The sequence below is a fragment of the Phoenix dactylifera genome, chromosome 7 (genome assembly GCF_051530095.1).
Source record: "Phoenix dactylifera cultivar Ajwa chromosome 7, Ajwa_hap1_PhDact_Kaust_v1.1, whole genome shotgun sequence".
In the NCBI taxonomy this organism is placed as follows: domain Eukaryota; kingdom Viridiplantae; phylum Streptophyta; class Magnoliopsida; order Arecales; family Arecaceae; genus Phoenix; species Phoenix dactylifera.
The window spans coordinates 5,300,206-5,328,191 of record NC_143196.1 but is presented as its reverse complement, the minus strand read 5'-3'; the positions used below and the strand labels follow the sequence as shown (position 1 = coordinate 5,328,191).

Sequence of the window (27,986 nt, the reverse complement as noted above, 5' to 3'; positions counted from 1 at the left end):
ATTTCAATTACATTAATTGAAACTTGATTAAGCCAGAATACAGACATAATTAAATACACATCCATGAAATTCAGTATGTACCTCATGTTCAGTGCTAGCTGAACATAGACAAAACCAAATTTCAAATGACCCACAATTTAATTCTCAATTAAATTGGATCAAGTCCTTCCTACTTAACTTGACTTATGTGCGTGACTCTGATAGGTTCGAACACTAAGCCGGTAGTACCTGAACCACTCCATGCACTAATCGAGGTGACCATCTAGCAATGATACCCGATGTCCGGATAGGTCGAATATGCAAAGCAACATTCAAGAACCCATTCATATGGTTACCGCATAATTCATCCTTTTGACCAACGATGCTCAAGATGACCTAAAGTGAACTGTCACACTTTGGTCCGATCATCCATATTGTATTTCAATTAATTAAATTCAAGTGACCAATCACTTGGTTTACCCTGGCCAAGGTTTTACTAAATTGAAACACAGCGAAACATCAACTCCTATAATCTGGAGCGGTCAATCCCTTCTTGACTCATACACAGACTTCGCGAGTACTTGACTGCACCCAGCAACTTTTCAATATCTGAATTAGAAATTCAGATCGTTCAGTGCCAAAGTACAGTGAGTTGCTTGCAAGTCACCGTGATAGTCTCAGGTCTAAGGGATACTTATGCCCATATGCTTTGTGAGCTAACTCCTGACAGTGGAGTGCTCAACAGGTGAGTCACTGTTCAGTGACGATGTACTCCTACATCTCACCTATATGCCATACCAGTGTCTCCACACTCCTTGGTTAAGAGGACAACCAACTAAATGGCATACAACGACCTATACTTGACATAGCTATTGTCCAATTAATAGCTTGTCAATCGGTCGCGAACTAATTTAAGGACTAAATGATAAAACCTCCTTTATCCACTAAATTAGTCCTAAGGACTTCATCACAATACACAGGAGTTCCTATTTGAAGATGCAACACTTGTGATGAAAAGAATGCCAGAATAGATTTTATTATTCATTAAATAAAACATATACATTATTCTTACAATAAAAATTGGCTTTGGGACACAATTCCCAACAGAAAAGGCGTCCATAAAAGTTAGCAGTTGGTGTCCTGAAGTGGAGTCGACGAGCTGGTCGATGCTCGGGAGGGGGAAGCTGTCTTTTGGGCAGGCCTTGTTCAAGTCGGTGTAGTCCACGCACATACGCCATTTTCCATTGGCCTTCTTTACGAGGACTATGTTGGCGAGCCAGTCCAGGTAGGAGACCTTCCGGATGAAACCGGCTCCGAGGAGCTTGTCCACCTCTTCAGCTGCAGCCCGTTGTCGTTCCGGAGCAGAGCCTCTTTTCTTCTGCTTCACAGGCCTGCTGGTCGGCCTTACCTGGAGTCGGTGGACCATGACTCCAGGGTCAATTCCCGGCACGTCCGCAGGCGACCAGGCGAAGACGTCAGCGTTGTCCCGCAGGAAGCTGACAAGGCAATCCCTCTCGCGGGCGCCGAGGCCGGAGCCGACCTGCACAGTTAGCTCGGGAAAATTTTCTTGTAGTGGGATTTGAATAAGGAGCTCACCGGGCTCTACTTGCTTCTTCCAGAGGGTGTCCCTCGCATCGAGGATTTCTATGGGCAGCGAAGGGCCCATTGGGTGGTCCGGCGCCTCGGCTGGTTGCTTTTCTGTGTGGGCCGCCATGTAGCATTGCTTGGCGACCAGCTGGTCTCCGCGGACCTCGCCTACTCCTTGGTCGGTGGGGAACCGCATGAGCAAATGGCGAGTTGAAACCACGGCTCGAAGGGCATTTAGCCCTGGGCGCCCAAGGATGGCGTTGTAGACCGAGGGCAGACGGACCACCAGGAGGTCCATCCTCACAGTGCTCTCCCGGGGGGCGAGGCCGACTGTGACAAGGAAGCTAGCCTCACCTTCAACCGGGATTGCATCTCCGGTAAACCCAACCAACGGGGCATTGATTCTCCGGAGATGCCCTTCTGTCAATCCCATTTTTTGGTAGGCATGATAATACAAAATGTTGGCTGAGCTTCCATTGTCAACTAGGACACGCTTTACATCAAACCTATTTACAATCATAGAGATGACCACGGCGTCATCATGGGGGGTTTCGACCCCTTCTAAGTCCTCGTCCGAGAACGAGATGACTTCACCAGTACGTGGGCGCTTCGGGGGTGCTCCCTGGGCGGCCGTTCCTGCCGAGGCCCGCCCGATCATGTTGATGGTGCCGGCGATGGGCCTGTTGTCGCCCGGATTTTCGGTTGGTGCGACATTCTCCGCCGGCCTCCTTTCCTCAGGTCGGTTCCTCACGAACCGGTTGAGTACTCCCCGTCGGATGAGCGCTTCTATCTCATCCCGGAGTTGGTAGCAGTCCTCCGTGTCGTGCCCACGATCTCGGTGGAAGCGGCAATACTTCCTGGGATTCCGGGGAAATCCCGTGTCTCGCATAGGAGGCGGGGGTCGGAAGAAGTCCCGACCCTCGATTTCCATCAGGATTTCGGCCCGGGGAGCGTTGACGGGTGTGTAGTTCTCGTACTTTCCCGGGTACATCCGAGGCCGTGGTGGGGACCTCGGCCGAGGAGGGGTCCTTTGCTGAGATCGCCCCTGCTGTCGGGGCGGACTTCTCAGTCTGGGGAGGTTCTTCTCTCGGCGGGGGGATCGGCTCCTTTGTCGGCCGCGCTCCTCGCGGCGTTTCTTCTGCTTCTTGGAGGCGGGCTCAATTGCCCCCCGCCTGGATGCAACTGCCTCCTCGGCCTTGGCATACTTCCGGGCTCGGGCCAACATTTCAGTGAAGTCGGCCGGGAAGCTCTTCTCGATGGAGAAGAGAAATCGGTAGGAGCGAACCCCAGTCTTCAGAGCCGACATAGCTATCGACTGGTCTAGCTCGCGAACCTCCCATGTGGCGGCGGTAAAGCGGTCCAGGTACTCCTTGAGGGACTCCCCCTCTTTCTGTTTGATGTCGAGGAGGGAGTCCGACGTCCGTCGCTGGCGCCGGCTGGCAGCGAAGTTGGTGGCGAACTGCCTGCCGAGCTGCTCAAAAGAGGACACCGTATTCGGCTTCAGCCCAGAAAACCAAAGCCAAGCGGTCCCTCGGAGGGTCGCTGGAAAGGCCTTGCAGAGTATGGCCTCCGAGGACCCTTGCAGGGCCATGAGGGCCCGATATCTCTCTAGATGGTCGAGAGGGTCAGTCGTCCCGTTGTAGGGTTCCACTTGAGGCATTTTGAACCTCGCGGGAACCGGCTCATCCTCGATCTGGCGGGAGAAGGGGGACTTAGTAGTGAACTCAAAGTCTCCCTCTTGCCTTGCCTTCTTGCTGTGGAGCGCCGCAATCTGGCGCTCCAGATGCTCAACTTTCCAGTCGAGCTCCCCCACTCGTGGAATCGTCGCCGTGGTTTGCGCCGGCTCACGGTGGTCTGGGGCTGACTCCGCCTCAGAAAGCTGGGGCCTCCGGTCGAAGCCTTCTCCCGGTGACTCCCTCCGGGGGGGAAGCTCGTTCTTCGTTGTTGGCTCTAGAGGAGCCATGCAGGTTTTGGCTTGGGAAAACCGGGCCGTTGGGGAGACACTCCGGCAGGGCCTGAGCCCATGGGGGGAGCGTAGGTAAGGCTTCCTCGCGCCGCAGACCCTGAACGGCGGCGGCGAGGGCCTGGACTTGCTGTACCAAGACGTCAAATTGTTCCGGCTGGACCTGAGGAACCGGGTCCGCCGGAGTTGGAGAATTCTGGACAGAGTGTCCAGGACTTTGCGGGGGACGCCGGGAGGCGTTAGAGGCTCCCTTACTTCTCAACTTCATGACTGCTACTCGGGCCCTTCCTCTAGCGCCAACTGTTGCTGGAAATTGGACCCGGGGGCAATCGTCGGTCGAGGAGAGGGAGCGTCGAGTTCTCACGGCGGGGCGGCGGTCCGTCGGCGGGCGGCGTCCTCCGTCTGGGGCGGTCGGAGAGAAGGGACGGCTGGTCCACGCGGCGAGGCGACGATCCGTCAGCTGGCGGCGTCCTCCGTTTGGGTGCCTGCACACGAGCCGGTGGCCGGGTTTTCCGGCGCCGGCCCTCCGACGCTCAAGTCAGGGAGGGGGCAAATAGTGTAGAAAGGAGATAAACAGTGTCTGTAGAGTGCATCGATCTTTCCCTTCCTCCTGAGAGGCCAAGGCTCCCTTTTATAGGCGGGGGTCGGTTTACCTGCGATGTAACAGGGCGAAGCCGTAGTACGGCTCGGCATGTCATTCGGGTCGGCGCACGGTCAGGCGAATCATTGCACTGATGTCGGCGATGAGGGCGTCGTACAGCTCGAACTAGCACGCTATCAGGCGAATTATTGCATTGGTGTCGGAGGTATGGCCGAGATCGGAGACTTATCATAGTTGACTAGACTCTGCTGGGCTGATTTGCCGTGGAGAGCTGAGAGTCCGCAGATGACAGGAGCCATGCGCATTTATTGTGGAGTAAGCCGGAGATCCGCATTTATTGTGGAGTAAGCCGGAGATCCGCATTTATTGTGGAGTAAGCCGGAGATCCGCATTTATTGTGGAGTAAGCCGGAGATCCGCATTTATTGTGGAGTAAGCCGGAGAGTTACAGCGACCATGCGCAATAAATGCCAGAGGGGCGTCAGGGTATGGTCCTCGGCCAGACCTCAGAGGCGCACGGCCGTAGTAGGTGGCTGACAAGAGTAGACCTCGAACATCGGAGTTTTTCTTAGGTCGGAGGTCTCGAGGTCGGTCGTCTTGAGGTCGGGCGTTCCGAAGTCGGACGCCGACTTCGGCCGTCCGGGGTCGGAAGTTGTACGGCTTCTTAGGGGCATTTATGTCATTTGGGAAAAAATCTTATTCCCCCCAACAGAAATGAAAATGAGTAACTTCCATTCCAGCCATTTGGTTGGAGAGAGTCTCAATCCCTACTCTCTTCTAATATTTTCATTTCGATTCTGCTTCCGATTCCAGTCACAAACCAAATACGTCGAAGGATATGATGATTTCGATTTTCATTCCAATTCATTCCGATTTTATTCTAATTTCGATTTCAGTCGTGAAACAAGCACCCCCTTAAAGTAGTGAAAGTTCTCCATTAGTGCACTTAGTAGGGCCACATGATGCTTCGCGAGGAAGCATCCCGCTAAGCGAGCAGCAACAACACCACCATCATAATCATACTTAGAAAATTTAACCATACGATGCTAACTTGCTAGACTCGATATTGATTGAAATTTTTTTTAATAATTTCGAGAATATTGTAACTTTGTTCCCCATCTAGATACATAAGATCAACCTAGCATGCCGGACCATTCACAACAGCTTGGGTGTGTGATTGAGCTCACTTGCATAACAAACAAGACAAGTTCAAGCCTCATTTAAAGCTTATTTAACAATCCAAAACTGTACATTTGTTTAAAAAATAAGTAAAAGCTTAAATTTGGCTTGATAACTAGTTTAATCAAACTCTTTCAACTAAGAGCTGAATTAAGCTTAATTATTTACAATTAAGCTTGACCCGAGTTCTAATAATATTCTCTTATGATACAGTTTAGGTGCTTTGCAAGGTGGAAACTAAGTTGCCACAGTAAATCGGCCCGTTTTGAGATTTAAAAATGACATCTTATGCTAAGTGGTGCACGAAAACCTAATTAATAAATTGATTTTGAATCCAAGCCCAGAGAGGAAACTTAGATTCCTCTTTGCAGAGAACCTAATATGCGCCAAAAAAATTACTTCCTACATTGTATGTATCATGTGGCCGTGCACGCCATTAAACACAACTGCTATTTTCTGTAGCGGAGCACCGAGATACGCGCTTGATGTATAGAACGCACAAAAACGAACGATTATGATTGGTAGCATGCACAACCATATGCACCAGCTCAACCTAAAGCCCTACCACAATATGAAGTATTTAAAGGGAATCAAACAGTTCTCATAAACTATATATATGCCTTGACTCACATGCAACACAACTCATAATATCCATTGGATCAACTTCAGAGAGCGACGAATCACATATACATGCAAACATACGTAAATGTAAGCTAAACCACATCCAGCTTGGAAAACAATGTCCAAAACAAATGTACATGGGTAGATGATGACCATATTGTAATCCAAAAGAGACCTTACACGTCCCACCAGATGGCTATTAGCTGTTTAGAACAAACTCTCATGGGCCAAAGCCTAACCCAATTCTCCCTAGGAATATTCCAATGAAACGCAGAGAAAACACAATCCAATAAAAAAATATCGAATTATTTATCTTAGAGAACGTGCAGGAACGCACGAAATTTGTTCAACTCCAGGGGAAGTCCAAGGCCGCTGCATCCTGTCTCTTGTGTCTCCTCTATTATTTATTTATTTATTTATTATTTTGATATACCGTCATCTCACTTACACATGGATGTGAGTGCGTCACGAAGAATCAGAATACAAAATACGATCGACATCCTCCGGAATGGGGCCAGTGCCATTTCATATAAAAACTCCAGAGTGTAAATCAGGCATGGCTCCTTCAAGGACAAACAAAACAATAGGCTTATTTTATTTAACTTTTGTGCATACAGGAAAGGGTTTTTTTTTCTTTTTTTATTTTTAGTATAATAGTGCTTCATACGCTACGAGTGTAGATACAGTCAATAAAATCAAAAGAAAATAGATGACACAAGGAAAAAAAAACAGACACATGATTCTTGAGGAAAAAATGGGTCAATCATTAGGAGCCACAACGCGTGTAAGCTCGTGAGACGTGCATCATTAGGTTTTTATATGCAGTAAAAGATATTTTTAAAAAATATGTATCTTATGATGTGATGATAATGTTCAAGTCGTACATATATGTATTGCTAGTCCGTATCTACATGGGTTTTGTCCGGATTTGGGACTAGGGACAATATTCTAAGCTTTTAAAATGAAAGGACGGTCTTGAAAACTAGCCCTTTTTTTTTTTGGGTTAAGACAACGCTAGACTACCTCCGTTGTTGAGGACACCTTGATGCACTCAAAACGGCACCCTCTCAGTGACATGTGGGGACCACGTCCGATAGGACGCACACATACGAAGGGGTGCAACATTGGGTATCGTCGCAAAGAGAATTTATTTATTTATTTATTTGTTTTGTTTTCCCTGCAATGCTAGCTTAAAAATAAGGACTTGTTAATTACCTTTTCATTATCTTGTTTAATTATGCATGTATTTTTTCACAAAATATTTGTTATACCTTCTTTTTAAACTCTATCGACATGTATACAAACATTTGGCTGGAGTTTTAACTCGATGGCATGGTCATCTCTCTACTCCATGTTGACTCTCTCGATCTCCCTCCATCTCTCTCTTCCTCGAATCTCAAGATTATGCACTTCGTGATGAAGTCGTGGCGCCCCTCTTTGGGTCAAACTCCAAACCTATAACCAGAGAAAGAGATCACATGAAGCGCACGTGATTCGCTCACCTTTTCGTGCTAAAAAAATAACTTCAAGATGTTAGATGAGGTTTTGATAGTGTTGGACGCTAGGTATTTTTCAAGTTGAAGGGTCTAAGGACGAGAGATGCAGAGGTATGAAATTTATCATCAGAAATCATGAAATTCATTATTAGAAACTACGATGCCAGACTAGTAGCGGCGGAGGATCAACAGATCTTCGACTCGTCAGTGATGTGCACCGAACTTAGAGCTGCCTAGAAGGGTATCTCCTATATAAGATGGATACTGAGAGCGAACAACCTCCTCCTCGAGAGAGATTCGGCCATAGTGATTGAGTAGATCCAGAGTCGAAGATGCACAGTCGAAGACCGACCTCTGATCCACGATATTCACAGATTACTGGAGGAGTGCGACTCCCACCAAGCCACGCACGTTTACAAAAAAACAAACGGTGCCACAGACTAAGTTGCTTACTTTGCAGCTCACCACTCTGAAAGTTTTATCTAAGCGAACCGCAGGTCTGTGCTAGAGCTCTTATGTAGTCTTTTATTTTCTAATTTTGTTAGTCACATTCATTCCCGTTATATGTAAACCGCTATTGTACCAAAAAAAAAGTCAATATATAATTATCCCCAATTTATACCTTTTAGATGATGTTAGTTGAAAGTTGAAGGTCTAAATATATTTCCGAAAACCCAAGAAGTCAACAAACACATCACTCATCAACATTTCAATATTTAGGGGGAAAAAAAAGGAAGCAGTGAATCGTTGAATTTATGCCTTCGCCCTTTGATTCATATGGTTAAAAACGTGCCGAACTGAACCAATAATGTCCAAGTTCAATAGAAGTCAAATGGATGGATAAACCATGGAGACAGAAGAATAAGCACATGTCAAACAAACAAAATAATAATTGACTTTCTGAATTCATTCCCCACAACTCCTAAAGTCAACTGCCTTGTTGAAGAATTGAAACATTGGTCGGTTGGATTCGTGGTTCCTACATTAATTCATATAGAAAAATTCCCAAGTATAGAAGGGCTAAATAGCTCGAAAACCATGGCGATAGAGGGCCAAGTTAATATATGTATATATAAAGACTAGTCGACTATTTATGTTCGTTTCCCCATACCCACTAAGTCAACTGCACCCAAACATCATCAGCTTCAACTGTTGAGTATAAAAAATCATTGTGGAAGAGAGCTCTTCTAGATAAATATCAATTTGTACAAAAGACATATTCTTTTTTAACTTTATATGAAATAGATAGGTAGAACCAAAATATATAAGGAAAACGAGTACCGCCTGTTAAATGGCAAATCCATAACCATCTCCATATGACTCAAATTCACCTTGATGACAATTTTTTTAAAAACAAGGATCTGGTTCTGAAGTCAGAACCTCACTTGAACATAAAGTGCACATATTTAGAAGCGGAGAGGGCAGACTAATCCAATGAGAGCTTACGTTGCATCTGTTATAGTCCTCAACAACCTTAGGAAACAAACAGAATTTGACAAGCATAAGGGCGACGTTATCTCAAACAGCAAGGCAAGCATGGCTAGCATTCACTGCATCTTATTATGGCAATCATGGCAAAGGAAGACATAATATAAACCAACCTATGAGCACAATAGATCGGGCTATCAGCAGATTACAAGTTGCATCCTTCAATCCAAAAGTGGTTATTGTACATGGCTTCTAAGGGAGGGGAATGACTAAAATGAGTAGATAATGATTTGGTAAGCAAAAGTTCTTTGAACATCAGGTAAACAACATTTAACCACTCTATAAGGAGTAGGTAGGTGGCGGTATGTTTGCTACGCCTTAAGAAATTCACAGGAGGGAAATGGCCTGGAATGAAGGCCCAGAAACCAAAAAGTTTATGAAACAATCCCACACAACCCTAGCATGAGAAAAGGCTAAACAGTACCTACTGAGGTTCATCTTCTGGCACTTCTTCACCAAGACTGCGCTGTGCCAATCGATAGTACAGAATGCCCATTGTTGCCAAACATGCCCTGCAGATATACACAGACTTCACATTAAGCTTCTTTGCATGGATTTGTACTTACAAATGATCACTCTCTGAGAGAAAGAAGCTTGTGCTGGATAAAAGAGTGATATTCCAGCAGAAGACTGAAATACCTAAAACATAACCATCAAGTCATGTCCAGGATGCTTGTTAGGACAAGACACCAATATGCATTGATACGATCAAATCATAAAAAATGATTGCATAACACTAATCAAGTTAGAAAGCAGCCTGGGGCATGTTGGGCACTCTGATAAACTTGGAATATACCAGCAAACATATGAATGTAGTTATATATGAAGAGGGAGCTCCTACCAGTACCTGCAAGATCCTAGGAAATCCTAGAACAGTGCATGAAAACGGACCAAACAAGAAATATTGGAAAACAGAAACATGACGACTAGTGTCTTCAAACTACGATGCAAATGATATTCTGCAAGTTCTGACAGCAATAATATGAATTCAAGAATGGAATGATGGTTTTCTGTTGACTAGCATCACATGTAAATGTCAATTTAGAGCAGCAAAATAAGCTGGACAATTCAACTGTTCATATAGAATAAAGGCTTTCGCATGGTCAGCAGCAGCAAAATTTCCAACTACAATACCAGATCAAGTGTTTGTGCTCAACAACAGCCAGTGAATAAAGAATAGACTTAACGTTAAAAGAATCTAGAACGTTACATGATCGCCATGATGAGTAAGATTTTCCTGGGATCCATCTTTGATGATCTTTGATGTCGCAGACGTCCTTCTGGAACATCATTTGTATTAACTAGATCTTTACGTGGTGGTGCAGTCACTGGTAGAGTTGGCAATGCATTAGACCAGAAAGGTAGCAACATTCTCAGAAACTTATGACGGAAAGGACCTGCGATTCAAAATGGTAACACTTTACATCAGATTCCAGTTATTACAGAAGAAACTCGTTATAGCTTGTAGTAAATTAACCATGAAATCTACTTGCATGCTAATATATGATGATTTAGTAAATCACTCCATCTTTGCAAGATCGTCAAGATCCAACTAGAATATGTCAACACATAACCTAATTATTTGTTTCAGCTCACCCCGCAAAAAAAATTATTCCATGTTTGCAAGTTTACTGAGGTCCACTTTGAATCAATTAACGCATTATTACTACTTGCTTTAGCTCAGCCAAAAATAATCTGCAAATTGTAGTTAATCAGTAAACTAAAACTAAATTAAATAAAACACAAGCTGCTTCATGTCCTTAGACATCTAACTAGATCTCATCGGCATGCTTTGCATAGACCTCAAGTGTCCAGGTGCAACAACTATATCATAAAAAACTTAAAAAAAAAAGAAAAAGGAAAAGGGGCTTGTATAGAATTCACTGTCACAACATTGGCCACATACTGTTGCATGTCGACCTTGTTTATGTTACAGTTAATATTTATATAAAAATATGTGACACTTTTCTTTTTGATAATAGGTAATATAGTTAATAAATCCACTCTTCTCTCCCCCCCCCCCCCCTCTCTCTCTCTCTCTCTCTGTCTCTGATGGACGAAAAGGCAGGTACAACTTCCAAAATACAAGTGTTTTTGACATATTATCAGACAATCAAAAATACTTGGACCACATTTAAGTTTTATACTGGGTGGATGTACAGTTTCCAATATCTATGATTAATTGCTAGATATATGTTGATAACTAGTAAGTGCATAAACTGAAGATGAAAGCAGAATATGCAGTGGATTTAATCAATGCAGAACAACAATAAGATTCCACACAGGACCATGAAATCATACAACTGCATATTTATTGGAAATTTATCTTTGTGTTGGGCCTAATACACAAACAGCTTCTTTTAGGGCTCGAATAGCTCTCAACCTCTAACAGGATTGCTCCAACGACCTGCAAGTCTTGCTAGAATTTTCACCAATAGCTAAGGCAAGCAATTGGCAGTGCGCAGTGGTAGCAGGGAGGAAACCACCTCTCATACTCTGCCTGCATCCAACAAGGCTTAAAACAAGAGTGTTCTTGTGCATGAGGCTCCCATCACTGCAGGGGCTCCCATCGCTGCAGGGTCCGGGGAGGGTGTCAGATTGAGGCAGCCTTACCCCCAAGTGAGGAGAGGTTGACCATGCTTCAAACTGGTGACAACCAGGTCACAATGGAGCAACGTTATCGTTACACCAAGGCCCTCCCTCTCCCTGCATCCAACAAGGCTCTAGGGAAAAAGGTTGTATATTTCTTAAGCCATAGCTAGTATGCGCAAACATCATCAGGGTCCTAAAAATGATCATACATATAAAATCACAAATATATATACACACACACAAACAAGTGATATAAGTAATATAGTCTCTAAATTAATGTGAAGTATAAAAAGAACACTCAGAAATCGTTTTCTTCATTTGAGCATACCAAGATTTAGTACATATAAATGGATCCCATCTTGAACAACTTAGATCTTGTTATAGCATATGCATAAGGAATTCACATTAGCTAAAAATTATTAATGGATGAAGACCAACCTGGCAGCCCCTACCAACCCAGTAAGAGATTCAGACCTCAGCCACCTCGAGGGTTCAAAGACACCATGGAATCTACCGGACCTGACAAGGGCAGGACCTTAGTCCAGCCTGTGCCAGACAGAAGTCCACAAAGCCGGACTTCTTGTCCTGCCAGGACCTCCTTGGCAGCCCCTTATGACCCCAAGCAGAGCATCCAGCCCTTGGCCGCACAGGAGGTGGTGTAGGAGCATATAGATCTGGCACAGGCGGGACTCAAGTCCAGACTGCACCAGACATGGGTCCACACGTAGACAAACTCAGGTCATGCCTGGGCCAGGAAAGACCTCAAATTCAAGGCTATAGCATATGCCATAAAAAAGGTCCAAAAACAATTATACTTGAGAATTAGCTGGATAAGAATGGAACAAATCCTATATGCAGAGAATCATAATATCCAGTTTCTGCAATGGACATGACAAGTGACTGCAATATCGACTGCAAAAATACAGCCTTGGTCTACAACTTGAACCTGTTTCAGCCACATATATGGGCAACTGCTCGAGCACAGCATGCCTTTGTAGGATTTAAAGAAAGGCATAAACATGAAGACAAGGTGCAAAACTGTGAAGGTACTGAAAGAGTAAAAGAATCAAACAGAGCAGGAATTTCTAGAAGTCAATCAAATTCAAGGAAAAAGGATACCATCAGATGACAGCAACAAAAAAAAAAAAAAAAAAAAATCTTTTGATAGCTACATGTTTAACAAACACTGCATTAAGAGAACTTAACATTTTACGTCAACAAAATTGAACAAAAACACAAACTGCCATGAGCAATGAAACATGCTAACAGAACATGTATCAGTCATGGTTTTGCAACGTCCATAATGATCAAAGATGGGCAACCACACTAGCCTTGTAGAAATGAGGGATCTGAAGGTACCATACAAATTGCACTTCTAACTGTTTAGTTATTATAGGAACCAATCAGGAAATAAGATTAATCGCATCAATCTCACACAGATGAAATAAGGCTTAGTGTCGTTTATCAGGAAACAAAAAGGCTTAGTGTCCATGTTAATAATCTCAAGCTAGACAATCCTTATTGAGTCAAGAGCATGCCAATCACGTAGCAGAGAGAAATTATGTTTAGGGAAATATTTAGCTTTTTTCCATATAACTTACCTCTTTTCGTGTACTTTTTATGTGTTCCATCTTCATCATCAGCATAATATGATATTTCTGAATTTTGTCTGTCAACATGGTAAGTGCCCTTCCTTGTGGTAGCACCGGGCTGCATGACGTTAAAACACAAGATCATAGTGCCAGGCACCATTTACATTTGTATGAATGCACCATTTATGAACTTAAATTTACACAAAAAGTACTAAAAGATGGTTGATCATTGGCTCAGATATCACTTACACCCTTGGGGCTCACACTTTTGATGAAGTTGGGCTCTTGGTCTGGCTTAAATTGGTTTCCTAACGAACTAGGACCATCTATTTCAACAATCTCCGGTTCTGAAAGTTTAGTAGAACCTGTTCCAGCAGCGGAGTATACTTCATCTGAGTATTTTGCTTCTTTGGTAAATGAATCTGCACGACTTTTATCGCTATCTTCAACACCAGATACATGCATAAGTGGATCCGAAGCAAAAGCAGGAGGAGGAACACGGCTCTCCACTGCAGGCAATGAAACAAGGTGATTTCCAAATACATTTTTCTCCAAGCCACTCTGCAAATGTCAGAAACCATGTGGAATAAGTTTGAAGAGTCTTAACAACTGTTACTGAGTTGATGTCTTGACAAGGCAACTAAAATACGCTAAGCAATGGCTGAAAATGCAAGATGATTAACATAACTAAAACTCAATAAGGAAACAAACACAAAATCAAATATTCAAAATGAAGGACATTTGAATAAATGGATTTTCAAAAAAAAATGTAGCTTAGGAACTGCTTAGATCACTTTCTAATATAAACATTTAAGAAAGGAAGCAGAATAATTTATGATATATGATCATATTAAAGTTTTGACAAGCTTCATTTTCTTTAACAGAATGTTGAACCTCAATGTCCATTGCATAAAAATAAAAAACACTAGGTTGATATTCAGTTTGTGTAGAATCTCATGCACCATTCATGAGATAAAGTGGTGCAGTCCTGATAAATTTTTATTTAGTTCAGTAAGCTGATTAATAATTCCATTATTTTAATCCATAACAAAAAAAGAACCTTTCATGTGTTAGTAAGCTTGTGAATTACTGCTTGACATCAAACTCTAGAAAATTGAGAAAGAGTGTGAGAGAGTCGAACGATCATGAAGTAGAACAGCTTCTGAACGAAAGAACAGGAAACATATCTCATCTTCTTAAGAACTGTGGGTGCTAAAACGAACACCCAAAAGAAGCTAGATAACATAGGGAACAGGATCTGATGTCTTGAAGCATAAATTTAAATCTAAGAAGGGCAAGTTCTAGTACATGGACTCGAATAGCCAGATATACGATAGATCTAGCTTCTGAAAGATTGATATGATACCCAAAAGGCTAGATATCTGGAAGGCCTGGAATAAGATTAAACTCACAAGGAGAATTAATGCACCAAAAAGTCTAAGTAGGACACAGGATATAGAAACCTCGAATCTAGAATTCTTGAATATGAGATCCAAAACTTACTTCCAGGATTGAACTTTATGCAACGAATCAAACATTCAGCATGATCCCACAAGTTAATCTTTATAAAAGAGAAAGTTCACACAAATCTATGTGGTCAGGCCAAAGTTTTTAATACGTGATATCTCAGAAATATCAGTAGGCCACTGAAACCGAGATAAACAAAGATACCAGTTTATCTCGGCCAAGATTGAAAAGGAAATTTTTTTAAAAAGAACATAATTTCCATGATTTCTGGATATGCAGGCCGAGACATAAGAACTAATATAATATACTGGAAACTTAGCTGACATCACAAATACATCATTTGTTCCCTTTTATACATGGACTGTGGCATATAATAGCCTTAACTATTTGCAGAGTCATTCTCCTCAAAACTTAAAAAAAAACAAACAAACAGAGAGAAAAGAATATTTTCCACATCCATATAACCTCTTCCCTTCTATTCTTTTAGGACCCCCTTTCATCTCAACAATGGCAAAAAAAAAAAAAAAAAAATCTTCGTTCATCATTGTTGCCAAAGCTAACTACGAGATGAATCATTCGCCTCAACAAGTGGCCTTTACTGCCCAGCCATAGCGACTCTCCAGACACCAGCGCGGCAACACCTCCATCACACCCTCCACTGCTCACCTTCCTCCACAAAGTCCCTATTCTGATGCCAGGTTTTTTTGAACCTGCAAGATCTACAAATCTTGGCAGATAACCTCTACCACAATTGTTTCCTAATTACAGTCTCCAAAAAAGATAGGTCACCCCTTAATATGGCTTAAGAAAATCCTAAGACAAATGATAATAAAACTAGTAATCTCAGCCAGTATCTTGATATTGTATCAGCCGAGAAATTGGGATATAACAGTTTATAGCAGCCAACATAAGCTGATATTTAGAACATATTGTATCGTTAGATGCCCGAGACCCATATAACTGATATCTCGCCGCAATATCAGCCAAGATGGAAACCTTAGGTTAAGCATGTCTGGAAATAAACAATATAATTTCATTGCAACTACCATCCAGCCCTAAATTGGTGAGGATTATTAAAAAAGAAAAGAAAAGAAAAGAAAAACTAGGACACCTATATGCAATTATGCATAGATAGTCACAATAATCAGAAATATTCAGAATGTATCATGTCATTAAAGTGTATACTTATTTACTGATGTCAAGCAGCAGAAATTATTTTAACATATTGTTGCCTATTTGATCAACGATTTAGCACTTACATGGAATAAACATATCGTGAAACCAACCCATATATATGAGAAAAGGCTTATGGTAGGAAAAGAAAACAATAGCATGCTGATAACTCTAGAAATAAAATTTATGATGGTCTTACCTGGACTATTGCTTCCTTGAGTTTTGAATGGAGGTGAGATCCTGTATCTTTAATGCTTATAGGAGGCCATATCTGCAAAAAAAAAAGTGCTTTTCTTGATATTAAACAAATTCATTGACTGATTTTCAAGGCAGATAAATATAAAAGTAGAATAATTTCATAGCAGTTGATTTAAAGTTGAAAGGGATCAATATCATAATCTGCAGCAAAAAGCATTCTTCCCTCCAAAGTTCAAAGGGTTGGCAAAGTCTTCCAGCCTTCCACCCTCACTTCAAGATGTATAAACTAAGGAAAAACCATCATATGACACCTAGTGCTTTTGAGTGTGTGGTTTGCCAGTGATATGATGATAATTCTAAATTCTAAAACGTAATTTTCTGATGTTTGCTTTAAGCACAGCAATTTTAAGTAGAGAGCAGATTAGGAAGAACTAGAAGGGTTCAACAGTACAAGAGATAGAAAACTTAGTGGACACTAATTGAGGTTGAAGAGTAGAGGTATGAGGATGGTACAGGTGTGGCATCAAATAATAAACATTCTCACTAAGGTACAGAATAAAAGAAAGTAAATCAAGCATTCTTCTTGGTGCTGTAAGGCTGTCACTAAGTGCACTCAAAGGATTCACTGGGCTTGGCATACAATATTAGAAATGGCCTGGCATATAGGATACTAGACCACTCATGGCTTTTTGATATACAAATTAGGTATAAGCCTATTTACATTATTAACTGAGGTTTATGCAGGTGAGCTAATTGCACATAATAGCTGGAATGTACAAAGGCTATGGGATGCCCAGACAGTTGAGAAAAACAATAGCATACAAAACTCCTATATATATGTTATGGATGGTTGGCGACAGGCTACTACCATACATGGTAAAAGGCTTTCCAGATCCATCTACAATTTTGTGGCTCAACAGGAACACTATATTTGTAGGGGGCAATGGTACAATTTCAAATTTCTTATGGAAACTACCTGCTGCTCTAAAAGTTAAATTTTTTTGTTGGCGGCTTATTTCTTGAAGATTACCAACAAATGTGTGGTACAGATTGATCTTTTCTTACTTTGTTGACATATGTTGTAAGTTTAATCTTGTCGGTCAGAGGACATCTGACAATTCCTTTTTGAGTGTAGATACTCGCAAGAAATCTGAATGCTCTTAGGATGCAACGAGGATGGCAACCTATGGATTGGACTCAGGCCAGGGATGGGGATGGGGATGGGGATGGGGATGGCTCGGTCCTAAAACTGTGTTGGTGTATCAATCCCAATCTGGGCTATGAGTTTCTTTGCTACCACTTGCTGGTTCATTTGGCAATCTTTGAAAGGCTTCTATTGCTCAAGAGGAGCTTGAATGGGTCCAATGGGAGCTTCCACCATAGCATAGTACAAAAATAACACTGATGGATTGTGAAGACCTATGCGGGCGTGTGTTTAGTCCCACATTGGTTATTCACTAGGTAGATCTTGGGTACTTATACAGGATCAAGAAACCCAAATAATACCTTCCGGCTAGCCACTTTGGGTGAGGCCCTAGGTTGTTACAAATGGTATCAGAGCGGACCCGGCCTATGACCTATATGGACTAGGAGACACTGCAGCACGGATCCATTGGGGCTGACCACGAGCCAATTGTTATGTTTATGATTAGATTTGAATTGATTTAACCTTTAGCCTGACGAGGACGTCACGGCTTGAACGGAGGGAGTATGTGAGAATCCGTACGGACGGTCTCACATTGGTTTGTTTGCTGGGTAGATCTTGGGTACTTATACAGGATCAAAAAATCTAAATAATACCTTCTGGCTAACCATTTTGGGTGAGATCCTGGGTTGTTACATGGATCTTCTGTAATTTCAGATAGCAGAGTTGCAAGAGCAGTAGTTCTCATCCATGTTCATGTTGGGCGGCCCATCATGGCCCAATGTATGATTCTCAACTCAGATTCCTCTCTCCTAGCTAAGGCTTGGATCTTCATGAGGCCTTGTCCTTCATAAGGCCATGTCCTTGGCATGACACCACCAGCTTCAACAGGTCATCATTGAGAGTGATCGTCTTGACATGTAGGATTTTATGAGATGGGGTGAGCCCATCCCTTCCACTATCATCGCTGATTGCCACAGCCTTATGAGGGATTTCGTGGATCTTCAACTTCGGCACATATACCAGATGCCAACCATGCAGCCAATTGGGTTGAAAATCACTCTAGAACATTGGGAATTATATGAACCATGGAGAGCATATTTGATGTTTTTGGAAGACGCCGTAAGAATGTAATGGTCGCTGTTATGGCCCTCTTTTATTTTAAAAAAAAGAAGTTTCTACCACAATTTACTTTGAATTAAAAAATTATCTTTCTTCATAACTTTATGAATCAACTAATACAAATAATAATCTTAGTAGTAAATTGAACATTATGATACAATGTTCGTGAAAATATGAAGTTTTTTTTATATCTTTATCTCGATTTTTATATTTTGTGGTAAAGCATTTTATGTCCTTTTCTTATCTTTTACCTACTATATTTTCTTAGGTTTTTATCTGTATAGGTAAGACAAAGCTGACCTCAAATATAAGCATCTCAACTTTGGGTTAAGGTTGTCAGGCATTTGGATAACAATTCAGAGCATATATACCCAAATGATAAAGCATGATAGACTTGAATTTTCTACAGAAGTAAACTTGTTAACTGTCCCCACCCCCCTCAAGTTGTGTAGATTGCGGATGCCATTAGACAAAATCCATTTTCTTTCCTTTTGCTTTGGCCATTCAAGAAACAAGAAAATACTATTGAACTACTACTTGCTAGACAGAAGAAATTTGTAATTTAATAAACACAACAAAATTATGCAAAGATCCTCCCATGCATCTTACAGGTGAAGAACATGCAGGACAAATATATCCTGCTGGAGCAGTTTGTGGTGGATAGCTTTGAATATGCGACACCAAACAATTTGTGTGCACAAGATCTGAGACAAGCAAAAGAGAAGCATCTTAGGTTTACTACATTTTGTGGAGCATGCTTTCTTGAAAGCTAAATTATAAATGTATAGGTGAAGAATCACATACGCAAGCAACCCAGTCGAGTAGTCTGATCATTTCCAGCTTCGAGCGCAGCATTACAGGAGGAGCATGTAGGAGGCCAATCATACTCTCCATCAACTACCCAATCAGAGTATTGTTTGACCTAAAAGATCGATAAAAATAAGTGTGATAGACCACTAAATAGGAATATATTTATGCTGGTGCACTGCAATAAAGCTATAATATTGGTTGTTTCATGTATATGTAAATGCAGATCTGTTTACACACTTATCTGTCTACCAATACATGTTATATGTGCACAAACATGTTTCAGTGCAAATTATAAAAAGAATGCACAATATCCTATGAAAAGATACAAACAAAAAGTTAAAGTTACAAAAGAAAGGGAAAGGGAATATAAAGCTGACATGCTTGGACGCTGCTATAAAGATAATTACATAATTATGATAATCAACAAAAGATGCTTAAGAGATGGTTTATCTTCAAAGGATGAACCTAACTGGTGAGTTTTAGGCACTTGCAAGTTCGAGTAAGAAATAACTTTCATTGACAATGGTAGTTAAGAAAAGGATCAAGATTTTTGCCGCACAACTAATCTTGCCACTCGAATATGGACCAGTATAAAATGCTGAGTTATAAAAAAAATTGGAATGGACTGTGCCGGTGGGTCAAATAACTTATATTCACAAGCTCTTTCTAGATTACCCCCAAGCCCAAAATGCTTCAACATATATAACCATCGTTCAACAAATCCTTTTGCCCTCTCCCAGTTCTTCATTTCCTCCATTCATGAGGCTAGGTGATAAAATTGCTCCCTGTAATTGGGATTAATCATTGGTAGGTTAGCTGCTTTTTACGAGAGAGAGAGAGAGAGAGAGAGAATCACCATCCATACCCAGATGCATGGTTATGAACTTATGATCAATTGAACACTTTTCTTGATGTTCAGTGAGATACAAGGTATTGTGCCCTTATTTATCTAATTTCTCGATGAATCCAAAGTCCTTGAGTACCCAACTCTATTCTAAAGCAGGTTTTTGTTGCCAATCTTTGTTCGGAATAGGAAAATACAGGTGGAAGAGAAGCAAAGGAGGCAGAAGAGATTAAGGAAGAAGACGAGGATGACAAATAATCGTACGAAGTCTCTAATAACCTGGATAACAGGATAAGTTCTTTTTTCCTTTTTCGTTCATTTTCTTTATCATCTATCTTTTTGCCATGTTGCAAAAACATGAACATAAGTTTTTTCCAATCACAATTTCAAAAAGACTATGCCATCAATCAGAAGACAGTGAAGAAACATAAGGGATATGAAACTGGGTTGTTATAATGATTTAATGAGTATTCTGTTCACTATTCATGCAGCAAACTGTTGGATCACAACGCAAATTTCCTTTTGCCTCTATGCCTTTTTTCCTGGGAAGCCTCCAGTAGAACATATGTAGGATTGTTTATGAGAAAATGATTCCATTTATAATTAACTGATTCCATAACTAAGACAAATATATCAAAGAGAGAGCAGAAAACATGGGTCAAGAGATGGCTTATTTGATTGCTAGAGGAGGGCAGTTTCAAACTTGACAAGGTTGTGGGCAGTTGGGTAGCTGTCTAGGTGCGTTCTGTGCTGTGCAAAACTCAATGATTTTGAAAAGCTTTGAACTACTTCTATGCCCACCATCAAACCACATAATGAGTTAAAAAGTGCTCCTTAAAACTTTTGTGTTTTTCGGGCTTCTAAGATGCCTTCTTTTCATCCAACCTGAAAACCTTTTTTCTTTCTAGCTAGTACTTATAACACCAAGATGGTTTGCCACATACATATCTCCAAAGCTGTTTAAAGACCATAATTATGAATTTTTAAGAGGAGGTGTTTCAATACATATGAATAATATCTGTGGAATGTGCATTTTGTACATATTCTTTGTAAATGTAATCATAAAAAGCATGCATTATGTCAATCAATTCCATGCCGTACTGTATGGACTCTCTTTCTAGTAACTTTCTCTAGTTGATTGAGATAACTAAAATTATATTTATGTCTCTGATATTCAAATAGAAACTTTGTTTCTAGATTATTAGTCCCCATCTCCAAAACCACCACCAAAAGAAAAGAAAAGAAAAAAAGAAATCCTTGCTGCAGCACTGGCTATGATTTAAATATTCAAATAAGGCCATAAAGTCTCTGCTTCAGGTATCTATTAATTAAGCATAAAGAGAGTGATCTCAACAATCATGAGAGGCAATTGTGGGAGGTGACCATGACTAAATGTAAACTTCAAAATGTCACCATGATGCTTCACAGAGGTGAACTCTGGCGACTTTATCTTACTCTGAAATTGAGGCAACAATCTAGAATGTTTATATAGTGCAGACTAGAGTATGGCACATGCAATGCATGTTGCCACGGAACCGTGGAAAGACAAAGGCATAAAGCATCACAAATGCACTTTCCTCCAAAGTTTCAGTCATAGAATAGAATGGATAAAACTGCAAGAAAGGAATATGGATAAGAACTTTACCTTGGAGTGGTGGTGTTTAGAAATTAGAAGCTACAATGGATAGTTATCTCTTGTTATATTTGCTATATTATCATCATTTTATTTTTTATTTTTTTTTGTATTTTGTACTTTGCTTCTTCTTCTCTAAAATTCTTGAAGCCATTATTGAGGTATTCACATGACACTATTAGGAGAGAAGAAACAAGCATCAAATTGCACTAGTCTGATTCTTATTTCAAATAAAATAAATTACATCAGCTGTAATTGACAACAAGAAAGCATATGATATGGAGGCTGTGAAAAGTTTGTAGGAACCAATATACATAAGAAAGGGGACATGCAAAACAACTTGCATGCTGCAACATTTCAGAAGTTAAATCATGTTCATGATGTTGCCTCCATAAAATCCTTATAAATCAAGTGAATTGCGTAAACTCGCCAAGCTGCAAACTTGATACCTTCATGAATATAATTATCATCTATGGAATGGCAGATTTTGTTCATACTAAACATTATTCTGGATGTGATGATTTTGTGCATGAATCATGAGTTCAGATGGAACATTTTTCCTTGCAATCATAATATACCAGCAAAAAAATTGTATCTGCATTGGTATGACAAAAGTCCAGATGGTTACCACGCAGATTTGGTGTTCTGTAAAACAGATGCATTCCCCGCAGACAGGTACCTTGTGAACAAAGCAATAAAGCCTAGTCGCCTGAAACCAAAATGCTCCATTACTAGTTATCCAAAGAACAGTTAAAAATCAGAAAACCCAAAGATCAGATATCAAATGAAACTATGAAAATCGTTGAGTACAACTAATCATCCTATGCAACGCCAAAATCTACGGAAAAAAGCAAGCACCAGATTTTACTTCATAGATCCATAGTTTCTCTATCACGAAGAAAACCTCAACATCCAATCAATCCAAAACCGTAAAAAGAGACTTTTTCACCCGCTCCATTCTGAAACACGATTAGCGCATTGTAAATCAGCTGAATTTGTACCCTAATTGCATCAATTCTTGTAAAACTGGCTGATCTCAACCGCTGGCAAACCCAATTCGAAGCAAACCACTCAAACAGATACCAACCAAACGAATAACCGATCGAGCACATTCACAACAATAGGCAACAAAACAAAGCCATCGATCTCAACACACCCGCACAGTTAACGGTTTCTACGAATGAAAGAAATCTCTCTTCCCAATTCTCCGCAACCCATTAAAAAATTGAGGGAAAATGAGAACAAAATCAATTAAAATCGAATTTAATATTAGACTTAGGGGAAGAAGAGAGCTTAAGGAATTGAATCCCGAATACCTTGCGACATTTGCAAACAACCATCGCTTCTACCACAAATCTCGAGAAGAATAACCGGATCTTGGCGCTGAGAGAATCGAAAAGGGATCGGAGATTTGTATGGCTTCGAGAAGGAAGGGGGAGGCAGAGGGAGAGAGAGATCTGAGAGCAGAGAGGTCAGGGACTCCGCGAGGAGAGTGGCATGTCGTAATAAAAACAAACATTTTATCTATTAAAGAAGGAAACGCGTGCATCGGTTGAGAGCAAGGAAAGGAAGAAATCGGAGCCGTTGATTGGAGATCACGAGGATGGGAACGCAGATCCGCGTGTTTGGAGACCGCCGATATGGGTAGGATGGGGGTCCGGACTCCGGGGGCTTGTTATTACGGTCGCCCGCTTTTAATTGAACGGCTTTTGTTTGTTGATTGATGTGATCCTGACCGTTAAATTTACATCCAACTGCTTGGAAGGCGTACCGTGTTCTCGAACCTCCGACAATAGCGGCTAGCGATGGGTATTGAGGTGGATTTTGGTGCGTATGTAACTCGAGGGACAGGATGATGGTATGAGTATAAAGAATTCAAAACCCTTGAAGATTAAAATAAAAAGGTTGCTAGGAGTGGCCAGATTGCCATGACAAAAAACCAAGTTATTCACCATAAATCACCCAGTTTTGTTCTAATAATAACAAAATATTATAGAATGTAACAAAATATGCATCATATAAGAATGTTAATAATAATATCATTAATTCTGGTATTAATATAATGAGATTATTTGATTATAATAATATTGATATTAATATTAATATTAAATTATTAATAACAATATTATGTTAGTTTTGCTAAACATTAAGATGATAATATTATTGTTAATAAAATTAAATTATCTTAATAACATTTACTAATAATTTCAATGTTATTGGTGTTAAAAATGATATAATTAGATTTAATTTAGAATAGTTATTCCTATTTTAACCAAAGGACACCTAATTTGACTAAAATTTTAAATTTTAGAATAAATTCATCATTATGTTGTAACTGAAGTTTTTAACCCTTTTTTTGACTCAAGACATAAAATATATTTAGATCTTAGAATACTTATCTAACAAGTGTTGGAAAACTGAAATCTGATATATGTGAGAAAAATTATACTTTTGAAATGTCATATATTGGAAATGGACTTCATTAAACTTTGACCAGCTAAGAGTTTGGGTTCGGGATCACTGATCCAACTATCGAATCAATTAGTCCAATCAAATTTAAATAGATGATATATTAAAAATAAAAATTATATAATTACAATTAATAATTAGATCTTAAACCTATATCAAAATTGACCGGCTAAGAGTTTGGGTTCGGGATCACTGATCCAACTATCGAATCAATTAGTCCAATCAAATTTATATAGATGATATATTAAAAATAAAAATTATATAATTATAATTAATAAAAATTAAATATATACACTAATTGATGATTTTTAATTAAAAACTACACTACAGACACATAAGTCAACATTCTACTCTACTATTTAGTTACACCATAAATAAAAAATAGCCATTAACCGCTTGATATTTTTTAAAAAATATATATTACAAAAGGAATATATATTAAATTTAGTTATACTTTTCATAGTATGAATAGAAAAGTTTGAAAATATTAAAAATTAAATGAGAATAAATATATTTTTATTCCCTAACAAAGAAAAAAGAATTGGTTATTATTGTTATGGAAATAATTGATTATGGAGACCTAATTAAAATAGCTTTAATGAGATAGAACAAGTATAATAAAACTTGTTAGCAAGCTCATGAAATAAATTATATAGTGGTTGAGAGTTTATTTCTCTAAATTGAAGTTTAACTGTTCGAAACTATATTTTAATAACTATTTTTGATACTTCCATCAAAACACAATTCATTAATTTTTCTGGAAAATTGGCCAAGTTAGTTGTTTTTGACTAGTTTAATCATATTTCTGATCCCAAATAAAAACTGAACTTAAAGAAAATAATGAACATTACAACGTTCAGGCTTTAGAATTGGGGCTATTGACAAAATGTTAAAACAAAGGCTTCTTCCATAATCATATATGATTTAATATATAATATGATCCAAAGAGGTCTATTTCTATTGATTTTTATCTCCTTTTATATTTGTGTTACCTCCATAATCTCCTATTCTTATTATCATATCGACCGCTACCTTCACAAAGCTAATAATAACTCTTAGAACCTATTTTTCTTCCTTACTATCCAAATTCTAACCCTAAATTAAATATAGCCGTTACCACAGAATCAAAATTATCCTATGGTAAAATATTGCTTGAAGAGTTTATTATTCACTATATAGCAATTTTAATAAATTTTTTTGGGAAGATTTTTGCATCAAAATATCTTTACATAATTTATAATTATAATATTTTTTAAAAAATATTATCAGCATATCCTCTTCAATAAATTCATCACCTAGATGGAATTTTTTTTTGTTTTTTAACCTAGACTCTATTAAGGTGATCCCACATATACAAAAACATTGATATACATATCTATATTATATGTATGCACTAGGTGATTAAGAAAAAAGAGAGCCCGAGTTTTAAATCTTTTATAAGGTATTTTATTATTTAAAAAATCAATGATCACTCATCCAAATCGCAGTGCTGCAATATTATCTTGATTTATGCAATTAAAACTTGCTTTAAAAATAATATGTTTAGAGGTTATGTAACTTATGCATTAAATTAATATATGATATAAATGATTTTAATAATACAACATGATGTTTTGCTAGATCCAAGCAAAATGTGCAATGAAATATCATGTAGACAATATTTTAAAATATTATATCATATCTATATAAATTTTCAATTTGCATGCTTTGACATGTTTTTCAACATATAATTAATTTATTCATTTTTTTGGAATCAAAGTATAGTTCGGGGACTATCAAGCATGTGGCAGACCTCTATCTATTTTTATTAGTGTGTATTATGATCACCTGGTGTGGACTTTTAATTTTGATTGACCATTTTTTTAATTATATTTAATTATTTATCAATATTTACTATTTAGTATATAGCTAACTCTTATCCTCTGCTTGGCACAAATGATGGATTGGAGGAAGAATAGATAGAAAAGGAATGATAGATGAGAAAGAGGAAAGATAGATCTTCCATCCATTTCTCCATGTGTTTGGTAAAACATAAAAGAATGGATAGCAATGAGTCTCTCCTCTATTTTGGTATAGAATAAATGGAATAAAGAATAGATGATATTTATATAACATTTTTACAAAACTACACTTTGATGAAAAAGATGAAGAGGTGTTAGGGTTTTGTTACAAAATTAATAAAGAATAATTTTGTCAATATAGAAATTTATCCCTCGCATGCTCTACCCATTCTTCCTTGCATTATTCCAATTTGGAAGAACGCAAATTGGTAGACTAGGATGGATGGATAATCCTTTTTTTTCATCCTTTTTCTTAAGATTTTTTGAACCAACTGGTGAATGGGGTCTACCCTACCTTCTGACCCCATCCTTCCACCCTTTTATCATCCTAACCAAACATAGGATTAGTTTATTTGCATAATCATATTTATTAAGTATAAAAATGCAAAACATTTTTAAGGTATTGTTTCATACAAAAGATATGATAATATATCTCATATAAAATATAAAAAATTGTATTTATATCATTTTTTTTCACATGATTCATATGGTCATAAAGAATGGATAAACTTTTTTTTTTTATTTCTATGTTCATACTCTATTCTATTATCGTTTTTTTTCTACATATGTTTCTCATTTTGAACTACTATAATCAATTGGTGCTCATGCATTTAAAACTTTATGATAGATTATAAAAAATTGAACTTATAGATAGTAATAACTATAGTCTAATATGCCATTTAGATTTTTAAATAAAATTAACTTGATTTTCAATTGGTTAGATGATATTTAGTACCATGTAATCATGAGATTAATATTTTTTTTATGATCGTCTGATTGGACATATAGATTATTATAGAATATGTAAATTAAAATCACAACTAATATTTTTTGTACATTTTAACCTAGTCTTTAAGTATTAGTTTCTCATCTTCTCAAAATAAATTAACAAACACTATAAAGTAATATATTTTTCATTTAAGAACTCTCATAAATTTAATAAAATATAATTTTGAAGTTGTAAATCATTCAACCTATCAGTTAAAGTATTTAACAATTTAACTATTCAATTAATGGCTATCAGAGATTGATTTTCAATAAATTTGATCATCTTAACAAACTTGCTAAGGTAATCATGTATATGTATGCTATCATTGATCACCAACATTTACAAAAATAAACAATTGCAAGTAATTTTAAATAGAGATTATATGATACAACTTATCACAAAATTCTAAATTAAGGTAATAATGTTTATACCACGATAAAAAAAAATAAGTATTTTAATTCAAGTTAAAATAGGTTTAATGCCATGTTACTATTACTAATTATATTATATGGTTGAACTATTCTCTATACTTTAATTTTTCTCATATAAACATGTTAAAGCATGTAAAGAGTTTAGAATTTGATAATAGAATAAACATTTAAATCAACAAAACTTAGTTATATCAATTCCAGAGTTATATTTAGATTTCATAACTATTAACAAAGTTCACAATAATAAGTTAGGATATTTACTAGTGTAATTTAATTTTTTTTATACCATATTTAGACTAATCTTTAAGATTTAGATGTTATTGATGAATATTACATTTGGAATCCAATTATATTTCAGTTGGATTTTTTTTTTAATGAAGGCATATATAATATCTTATTCTCTTGGTCATACTAGCATAAAAAAATTTATATAGGCTAATATGCATTATATATCTTAATTTTAAATTACATTACAAACTATTTAAATTTTATATAACAAAACATCTTAAAAATCAATTGCATTATAATTTCTTTTACAGATCCAACAATTTTTTGAGTCGGAAAGAAAATACTTGAAACATTGCTATATGCTTTATTAAAAACTCAACCCACCATACTGGTTTCCGATAACATCTATTAGTAAATCAAGTGATCAAAGTTACCCTTATACACCTATTTTGTTAACAAGTAATGAAACAAAGTTACCTAGCTTTGTTGGCAAATATAAGTTGGTTGAATTGGATTACCACTCCACACATCAACAAGGCAA

The 27,986-nt window shown here is 38.4% G+C and overlaps 1 protein-coding gene across 1 annotated transcript; it reads right to left on the bottom strand.

The window, feature by feature from the left end:
- Window positions 1-8,938: 8,938 nt before the first annotated feature.
- Window positions 8,939-23,010, bottom strand: LOC103705294 (uncharacterized). Its single transcript, XM_008788952.5, has 9 exons — window positions 22,805-23,010; window positions 22,117-22,197; window positions 19,006-19,123; window positions 18,811-18,905; window positions 15,937-16,008; window positions 13,347-13,658; window positions 13,107-13,215; window positions 10,124-10,310; window positions 8,939-9,425 (listed from the first exon to the last, which is right to left on the bottom strand). Exons 1-9 carry the CDS (start codon window positions 22,826-22,828, stop codon window positions 9,338-9,340), a joined length of 1,086 nt encoding a protein of 361 aa, XP_008787174.1. The 5' UTR covers window positions 22,829-23,010; the 3' UTR covers window positions 8,939-9,337.
- Between the last annotated feature and the right edge of the window lie 4,976 nt (window positions 23,011-27,986).

Coding starts and splice junctions, on each gene's coding strand:
- LOC103705294 (XM_008788952.5), bottom strand. CDS start 22,828: ATGGTTGTTTGCAAATGTCGCAAG. Junction 13,216..13,346: donor AAAGTGTGAGCCCCAAGGGT/GTAAGTGATATC, acceptor AACGTCATGCAG/CCCGGTGCTACCACAAGGAA. Junction 10,311..13,106: donor TAAAAAGTACACGAAAAGAG/GTAAGTTATATG, acceptor TTTGAATCGCAG/GTCCTTTCCGTCATAAGTTT.